Source organism: Nerophis ophidion, linkage group LG02, assembly GCF_033978795.1.
Source record: "Nerophis ophidion isolate RoL-2023_Sa linkage group LG02, RoL_Noph_v1.0, whole genome shotgun sequence".
Lineage (NCBI taxonomy): Eukaryota > Metazoa > Chordata > Actinopteri > Syngnathiformes > Syngnathidae > Nerophis > Nerophis ophidion.
In genome coordinates, this window is record NC_084612.1 from 23,316,078 (window position 1) to 23,325,987 (window position 9,910).

Genomic DNA, 9,910 nt, shown 5'->3' on the forward strand with positions numbered 1-9,910 from the left:
ACGCCATCAGGTCTAGCTGCTTTCCTTGGGTTGATGTTACGCAAGGTGAGTCTTACTTCATGCTGGCTGAGAACTATGGCCGTGTAGTGGGAGGAGAGGGGGGGCAGTGCTGAGTCTGTGTTTTCTTGTGGAGAGCAGAGACTGCAGTGGAGCAGACAGTCACGACTACGCCAGAGACCTGGTCGGAACAGTGGCCAGAGGAAGGGCTGGACTAGGAACTATCACCCTCCCCCGGAGGCAACTAGTCCAGAATGATGTGAGAAAAGTTGTGGACAGATCAAGCAGAGCAGTGGGAATGAGACAGCAAGGTGCCTGGACAAGATGGGAGCAAGTTGCGGCGAGGAAGATTTTGTGGACTGAACTCTGGCAGGCAGAGCCATACCGCATAATTTTTTTGGTTCAGGCCGTCTATGATGTACTTCCCAGCCCATCCAACCTGCCCTGCTGGGGTTTGGCTGATATACCAGCATGCCCTCTATGCCAGAGAAAGGGGACACTCAAGCACATACTGAGTTGCTGCCCAAAAAGTGCTCAAGACTATTGCAGAGAGCATCTGTTGTGCCATCGCATCTGTTGTGCCATCGCCAACTGTCGAACGTAAAAACCCATGAAGATAGCACTCAACTTCATCAGAGCCGGGGAGTAGCCAATAACAACATCAAGAGCAACATCAGGGCTTCTCAACACTGCACAGGACTGGCAGCTGTCAGTGGATTTGGGCAGTCAACTCAAGTTTCCTCAGCATGTCGTTAAGAGCACCCTCAGACCTGATATGTCAGAGGCAAAAAAAAAAGTTTGAGCTCACTGTGCCGTGGGAGGCGCGAATGGAGGAGGCCTTTGAGCGGAAGAGGGAGAAGTATGACAGCCTAGTCAGCGACTGCCACAGATAAGGCTGGAAGGCTAGGCGCCTGCCTGTGGAAGTAGGGTGCAGAGGCTATGCTGGACAGTCTTTTTGCAGAGCCTACACTGCACTCGGCATCACAGGAGAGAGAAGAAGGAGAAGGCCCATCCACATCAAATAGGAGGCTGCAGAGAAAGCCTCTAGGTGGCTCTGGATAAAGAGGGCAGATGTGTGGTTTAGTGCTGCTGGGGCACAAGCTGAGGCGTCATGAACCTCAGCTGGGCCGCTTGAGAGAGGGTGTATGATTTCGAATGGCCTGAAACACCCAATGAACTCAGGAAAATCACTGAAGATGTGCCCCAGTTTTGCATCAGAAGATGTATCGGTACCAAAAAATAAATATAAAAACTTTTTTTTTAGGCTTTTAAAATCTCATAACTTGACTTAACTCTAGGTGGAGTTGTTTGCTCATAGCATGGTGTAATGTGTTTTTCCCTCTTTTCTGTAATTTATCAGAAAATTGCCACAGACAGGTGTAAAGGGATGCCGCTGTCCAGCTTCCTACTGAAACCCATGCAGAGGATCACACGCTACCCGCTGCTCATCAAAAATGTACAGTACATATATGTTCTGCTGCATCTAATTGTGCCCAATAAGAACCAAATCACTCTGATTATTATTTGTATTTTTCATATGTAGATCTTGGAGTGCACTGCAGAGGGGCATGCTGACAGAGATCCTTTGAAAGAAGCTCTGGAGAGGGCAGAGGAGCTCTGTCAACAGGTGTGCAGTAACATAAAAAACATTCATACATGTATTTAGTATTTCCTAAAAATGTAATTACCGTATTTTTCGGATTATAAATCGCTCCGGAGTATACGTCGCACCGTCCGAAAATGCATAATAAAGAAGGAAAAAAAACATATACGTCGCACTGGAGTATAAGTCGCATTTTTTGGGGAAATTTATTTGATAAAATCCAACACCAAGAATAGACATTTGAAAGGCAAATTAAAATGAATAAATAAAGAATAGTGAACAACAGGCGGAATAAGTGTACGTTATATGACGCATAAATAACCAACGGAGAAGGTGCCTGGTATGTTAACGTAACATATTACGGTAAGAGTCATTCAAAAAACTATAACATATAGAACATGCTATACGTTTATCAAACAATCTGTCACTCATAATCGATAAATCCGATGAAATGTTCTTCCTCGATGTCGCTTCTAAACAACTCTGCCAACTCCAAAGGTATGCGCCGCTTCCTCTTGTCGTTTTCTGCTGCATATTTCACTACGTCCAGCTTGTAATCTGCAGTACATGATTTCCTTCTCGGTGCCATTTTTGTTCAGCCCTTCTCAGTTTTTATAAGTTACCACCAACGTTGAAATTATCCATTTTAATAGCTACGGCAGTAGCATACAGTAGTTAGCATCCCATAACCCACAATGCACTTCTGCCATGTCCCTCCCCCGCCAAATTCTTATTGGTTGACGTGTGTGTGACGATTGCTGACATTTTCTTCGTCTCTTCCACTAATGAGATAAATAATATTTAATAATTTACGGTAATGTGTTAATTTCACACTTAATACGGTGTATCACAAGTTTCTTTGTCTCGTTTTCTTTCGATGTTTAACTTGTCAATTATATCTCTTAATGGCACGCTAAACCAGGTGAATGAAGGAGTGAGAGATAAGGAGAACTCAGACAAGTTGGAGTGGATTCAGAACCATGTCCATTGTGATGGTGCTGCTGAGGTATTCCGACATGTTAACTGTAATTGTACAACTGATATTGTTGAAAAAGGGCTCTTATGATAGTTTTTGTTTTTTTAACAGAATATCGTTTTTAACTCGATCACCAACTGTATGGGCCCCAGAAAGCTGCTTCATAGTGGCAAAGTGAGTATTTGTCATGTTTCTATGGCTGGATGATGTTAGGATAGTGATTATGCTTTTTTGAAGTCTTATGTCTTAGTCCATATTAGTAGTATTAGTAGTCAAGTATTTCAATGACCCAAAAAGTTTTTTCGCCATGAAGTCTGGTTCAGGAATAAGCCAGTTAAGGAGCTGATCTGTTTTAGATAGTTTTTTTTTTACCTGTTTTTGTTTGGATGGTAGGTTTCATCGTTAGTTTTCTATTGTTTGTTTATTTTGCAAGATGTACAAGGCAAAGAGCAACAAAGAACTCTGGGCCTTCCTCTTCAATGACTTCCTGCTCTTGACTCACAAGCAGTTCACCTCGTCTGGCATTGATAAGCTTTTTGGCACCAAGAACCACATACAGCTCAAAATGTACAAGCTGGTAAGACAGTAAATGTTTGCTTGTAAGTAACATTGTTTACAAAAGGTAAACATGCTAGACCAGTGGTTCTTTAACTTTTTTCACCAAGTACCACCTCCGAAAACATTTGGCTCTCCAATTACCACCATAATGACCAACAATAGCTTAATTATTTATTTTGAAAAAATAGAGGTTTTATTTAACAAGTATATTTAATATTGTAGCCACTGAACATTACACACAATTTGAACAGTAACGTTGTGTTTGAATATTTAAGTAAGTAGTTTTTTGGCATACCACTTGTGGTACATGTGCAACAGTTTGAGAATCACTGTGCTAGATTATAGGCTACTAAGGGGTAGCAGCTACACAACAGCTAAACATACAATAGCACACAAACTAGATGGAAATAATTACAATATTTGTGTTGTCTAAAACACATTTGTCAATGTAAACATGTATAAAATCATTATAGTTGCATATCACTTTAAGATACAAAGTCTCTAAGGCAGAAGAGTACAAGAATGTATCTAGTAACAGACATGTCTGCATTATTCAACTTCCTGCGTCATGCCCTTAAGTTAATGAAATATTTTGACCACTTAGTCTTGCCAAATACACAAATTAACACTCCACTTAAAAATATAAATCTGTCATGCAAGTCTTTTACATACCTACTATTGTTCTCTCAGTAATTTTATTTGATTAAATGAGAACTGTATTTTAATTTTATTTTGTAGCCTAGTAACCAGGAGTGTGACGATTTGTTTTAACAGCGATTAAATTTTATATTGGAGGTTGTGGATACAATTGAGGGACAATCTAATTTTTTGAGAAAGATTCGAGGCGAAACGATTCATTTTGTTGAAATCGATTCAGTAAAGGCTTAGCAAAAAAAAACCCAATATGTTTCTGTGAAATGATAACATACTGGACACTAGACACTGCTGGTGAAGTTTCTAGTATTCCTGTTATTTTTTGTAAGGGAATTATGTCTGAATGAATTATGGAGACAAACAAGCAAGTAAACAACAATTAATGGCCAATGCATTCAAATCTTTTTTGAATAAATTGCAACCAAGACTTTTGGTTGAAGTAACAAGATGAAACCTTTTGAACATTAACACAATTTTCGATTCAAGTACCAGTAACCAACATTTTAACAGTAGATTTACTTACTAAATAAAGTTCTCCTACCCGCCCATACAGTATCTGTTCTCAGCCCTGGCATCACTAATGAAGGACAGTGTCCCAGGTGTGCAGAAGCATGTACAATGGGGCAAAAAAGTTTTTAGTCAGCCACTGATTGTGCAAGTTCTCCCACTTAAAATGATGACAGAGGTCTGTAATTTTCATCATAGGTACACTTCAACTGTGAGAGACAAAATGTGGGGAAAAAAACAGGAATTCACATGGTGGGAATTTTTAAGAATTTATTTGTAAATTATGGTGGAAAAAAGTATTTGGTCTACCATTCAAAGCTCTCACTGATGGAAGGAGGTTTTGGCTCAAAAACTCACGATACATGGCCCCATTCATTCTTTCCTTAACACGGATCAATCGTCCTGTCCCCTTAGCAGAAAAACAGCCCCAAAGCATGATATTTCCACCCCCATGCTTCACAGTAGGTGTGGTGTTCTTGGGATGCAACTCAGTGTTCTTCTTCCTCCAAACACGACGAGTTGAGTTGTACCAAAATGGATACATGGATGATACAGCAGAGGATTGGGAGAAAGTCATGTGGTCAGATGAAACCAAAATATAACTTTATATATGTATATATGTATATATATATATATATATATATATATGTATATATATATATATATATATATATATATAAATAAGCCCCCTTTTTATATATATATACATATATATATATATATATATATATATATATATATATATATATATATATATATAAAAGGGGGCCTTATTTCCCCTCTGGGTCGCGGGGGGTGCTGGAGACTAGGTCAGCTACAATCTGGCGGAAGGCGTAGTACACCCTGGACAAGTCACCACCTCACCACAGATAGGTGGCGACTTGAAGGTAGAAAATGGATGGATGGATATATATACATAACGTGTGTATAAAAATATAGCATGTATATTGAATGTTAAAACGTTGATAGAGGGTTTGATAAGGCTTCAAAGGCAACACGGGATTCCAATCAGCTGCCATGTAAGCTAAATCTTGCAAGCATTTTTTTTTAATCTTTAGAATCTTAATAAGAGAAAAAAAAATTGTGTGCTCTTGTCTCTCATAATGATTATGAATGATATGCAAAATTCCAAAAAAGGGCAGTAACCCTTTAAAACGTTTGTAACATTGCACATTACTAAATAAATTATGTAATTTGATTCTTGCTGATATCCATTTGGATTAATATCGGTATAGGCCATCACTCAAAGATACAATATCCGTGAAAAAGTGGTATCGGGACACCCCTACATGTAAGGCAGCATTGAGAGATGGCAGCTCAATATTATTTTTTTCCTGCAGCCTATTTTGCTAAATGAAGTTCTGGTCAAGCTTGCGGATCCTTCCAGCGATGATCCTGTCTTCCAAATCTCGCACATTGACACAATCTACACACTCAGGACAGACAACATCAATGAACGGTAGGTCGCTACCTTTGCACACATAATGGCCATTGGTCGTTGGAATGTGATAGAAGAACTCACATACTTTATGTCATGCTTGCAGAACATCCTGGGTTCAAAAGATCAAGACTGCCTCTGAAGAGTTTTTTGAGACGGAGAAGAAGAAACGGGATAAGGCCTACAACTGTGTGTATCATACACATATGAACACACATGACTAATGTAATGGTTCCTCAGGATTAATGGACCCATCTCTTTGTCTTAGCTCGATCAGTGAAGGGAAATGCAGGTCGACTTAATGTCACAATCCTAGAGGCCTCTGAGCTGAAAGCAGTAAAATCCAATGGTGAGGGTTTTTTGTTTTTCCTGAGACGGTATTGTAATGTGACAAATAGTTTTGCAGCAAATTCCTAAAAACACTGGAGTGCTCCTGTTGTATGGAATAACTTGGACCACTGTAAACACATTAGCAGATCCTTGTATTGGCATTTTTCCAGTTTTAGTAAACAAGGAAGACTGGGGTCCAAACACGGGATTACCATAACTGAGAAGTTACTCAAGGCACCCCTTTAAGTCTTCTCCTTGTTGGCAGTAAAACATTTTTTTTGGTAATGTGGTTTATGTAAGTAAGGTGTTGCTGTAGCACGTTTACTTCAGATGCAGTCAGTAATAATGTGTTTTAACTTCTTTAGTTTCACTAGTGTTGTTTTTCAAGGTTGCATTGTAAGTCCTCTCTTTTTCATCATTTGGGCAATTCAACTGGTGGTCCATGGGTTCAGTTAAAAAAAACTTGTGTTTTGCAGCAGATTCTTAAAAACACTAGAGTGCTACCATGGAGATGATGTTTTACTAGCTTTTTTGAAGAAGGCTCTTGTAACTGACAAAATAAATGGACCAAAATAAATGTTCACTTTCGAGCAGCGGTCCCCAACCACCGGTCCGGGCACCGGTACCGGTCCTGACACATTTACTACCGGATTGCACAGAAACAATAAATAATTTATAAACTACCCCATTTTCTCTGACTTAACGTTTGCCTATCCCACTAGACACACCAATAAGTTTGTTCATATATGTATATTACAACTCCTGATAGGACTTTTTTTTTATAGTAGATGAATAGAATAGAAAGTACTTTATCGATCCCTGGGGCAAATTCAGCACTACAGTTCGCTCACAATGGACAATAATAATAATAAATAATACTCAAAATATATTTATAATATATAATATATGAATAATATAAATATATTCTACATATATTCTACATTTAAAGTGCAGTCAAGGAACATATGTATTATACAGTCTGATGGCTGTCGGTATGAAGGACCTCCTGTGTCGTTCCGTTTTACATTTTGGGAGTCTGAGCCTTCCACTAAATATGCTCATTCTCTCCGCAAGGTCCGAGTGTAGTGGGTGGGAGGTGTTGTCCATGATGGCTAGGACTTTTGCTAGACTTCTCCTCTCTGACACCACCGCCAGAGAGTCCAGCTCCACTCCCACCACGTTACTGGCCTTCTCTACCAGCTTGTCCAGTCTGTTTGTGTCCCTCACTCTGAGCCCGCTGCCCCAGCAAGCCACGGCATACAAGAAGGCGCCCGCCCCCACCGACTCGTAGAACATCTTTGTACAGACGTTGAAGGATCCTAGCCTCCTGAGGGAGTAGAGGCGGCTCTGTCCCTTCTTGTAGAGGGCCTCAGCGTGATTTGACCCATTCAGCTTGTTGTCGATGTGTACTCCGAGGTATTTATAATCCTCAACCATGTCCATATCGACCCCCCTGATGGAAACAGGGGTCGCCGGAGTACTCTTCCTCCTTCCCAGGTCCACAACCAGCTCCTTGGTCTTTGTCACATTGAGCTGGAGGTGGTTCTTTCCACACCATGTGACAAAGTCCTCCACCAGTGCCCTGTATTCCTCATCATCACCATCCTCAATACACCCCTCTATCGCAGAGTCATCAGAAAACTTCTGAAGGTGGCAGGACTCTGACTGATAGTGGAAATCGGTGGTTTAAATGGTGTAGAGGAAGGGGGAAGAGGACTGTGCCCTGCGGGGCCCCGGTGTTGCTGACCAGCCTGTCAGGCACACAGTCCTGCAGTCAAACGTACTGTGGTCTGTCAGTCAGGTAATATACAACCCAGGACACCAAAGGGGCCTCCCCAACTGCATCTTCTCCAACTTCACACCCAGTAGCCCAGGCCTTATAGTATTGAAAGCACTGGAGAAGTCAAAAAATATGACCCTCACACTGCTCGCAGGCTTGTCCAGGTGGGTGTGGGCTCGGTTCAGCAGGTAGATAACTGCGTCCTCCACTCCCAGTCGTGGCTGGTACACGAATTGGAGTGGGTCCAGGTGGGGCTTGACTGTCGGGCGGAGTTGTTCCAGGACTAACCTCTCCATGGTCTTCACGATATGGGAGGTTAGACCCACCGGCCTGTAGTCCTTTGACGTACTGGGTTGCGTGCACTTGGGGATGGGGACCACGCATGAGGTTTTCCACAGTGTGGGGACTTTCTGCAGCCTAAGGCTCATGTTGAAGATGTGCTGGAGCACACCATACAGCTGTGGGGCGCAGGCTTTGAGCACCCTGGGACTCACACCGTCAGGACCCGCAGCCTTGCCTGTGTGTAACTTATTTATGGAACAATGCACATTAAGAAACATATAACATGATAATGTGCCAGGCTGTAGCCAAAGGTTAATTTCCATCTGCAGTGCACAGCAGGTTGATGGTGTATAGCAGTGGTTCTTAACCTTTTTGACCTTGTGACCCAACTTTTCCACTACGGAGGAGCCTGGGGACCACTCAAATATCAACACTGAATCGGTAATCCTACTCTTGATTTAATCAAATTCAATACGTACATCTAACCTACTTACAGTTTACAACCTTGTCAAATGATATGAGCATGTGTTAATCACAAAGATTTTTTTTTCATTGAAAAGATATACCTTAGGCTTAGGTCAGACTGAATAGAAAAATAAGTACGAACCAAATATACTGCATAAGAAGAGACTCTTATGTTACTGACAAACAATAAATGTACATAGAATTATGTTGTGCTAAAATAAATAAGATACATTTATAGTAAACACATTCCTTCACTGAACTATCAATAAAATGTCAGTTCAAATGTAAAAACAGTTTAACCACTTCAGTCATAATTTTTGCGCTTGAGAAACTCCTCTATGACATTAGCGCCAGACTTCTTCTGTTTGTTTGATATTGTCATTAATTCCACAAGTGGTGGAAAAGTGTATTGTAACGGAGTATCGCTGTGGCCCATACAAACCACATCTGAAAAACAGGTATATTTTAGGGGGTGCTTGCAGCCCAACAATAGTCCCTATGGTTAAAAAACACTGGTGTATACCAGCAACCTGACGGGGACCATATCTAACAAAGGGCTCCCACTAATTCTGCGTTATGGTGAGTCGATTTTTTATGCACTACTTTCTGCTGTATTGTCTGCCATATGTGACCGGTCTGTGAAAATAATACATACAATAAAAAAAAGATTGAGGACACTGGTTCCCCGGAATACACAAAGTAAGACTAATAGTGTAAGGAGAAGTCCGGCCCCCCAACCTTAGCTTTCTGAAAATGTAGCCCCCAAGACAATTGAGTTTATTTCCCTAAATTATGGGGTCTTTGTTCATGCATTATGCCATTTTCCAGCCATACAATACCTTCTCTGATTACTTTTTTCCTCGTTATTTCTCCTGTCTCATCACCTTCCTCGCTCTTGCTGCAGGTAAAGTCAATCCATACTGCGAGGTGACCATGGGAGCTCAGGTCTTCACATCCAGGACACTCAACGACACTGTGAACCCCAAGTGGAACTTCAACTGTCAGTTCAACATCAGGGACATCCACCAGAACATGCTCAGCATCACCATATTCGAGCGGGACCAGTTTGCTCCTGATGGTCAGTCACCATCTTAATCATCATTACGCCTCTTCATGTCCTTTTATATAACTTACCCCATGTAGACATATTTATTCAAGTTGTTTATAACATAGTGTTTATTACAGGTGCAGGGTGCAAACGTCATCCTCTTGTGGGGCAAACTGTCACGTACATGCACATGCATCCTCCGCTGTTTCCATTTCTTATACGAAAGTAGCGTATCGTTGTAACTTACATCTGTCAGTAGACTCCATATGGAA

General features: G+C 41.1%; 1 protein-coding gene across 3 annotated transcripts in view; it reads left to right on the forward strand.

Moving 5' to 3' along the window:
• Positions 1–9,910, forward strand: part of LOC133538055 (intersectin-2-like) — a 66,624-nt gene that overhangs the window by 54,533 nt on the left and 2,181 nt on the right. For 2 of the 3 annotated variants that reach the window (XM_061879316.1, XM_061879325.1), the window contains exons 32-40: positions 1,358–1,453; positions 1,541–1,624; positions 2,523–2,606; positions 2,688–2,750; positions 3,010–3,153; positions 5,636–5,754; positions 5,840–5,922; positions 6,002–6,082; positions 9,495–9,668. In XM_061879316.1, the coding sequence (XP_061735300.1) occupies positions 1,358–1,453; positions 1,541–1,624; positions 2,523–2,606; positions 2,688–2,750; positions 3,010–3,153; positions 5,636–5,754; positions 5,840–5,922; positions 6,002–6,082; positions 9,495–9,668 (928 nt within the window). The remainder of the gene's footprint in view (positions 1–1,357; positions 1,454–1,540; positions 1,625–2,522; positions 2,607–2,687; positions 2,751–3,009; positions 3,154–5,635; positions 5,755–5,839; positions 5,923–6,001; positions 6,083–9,494; positions 9,669–9,910) is intronic. The other variant, XM_061879335.1, reaches the window with a different exon arrangement.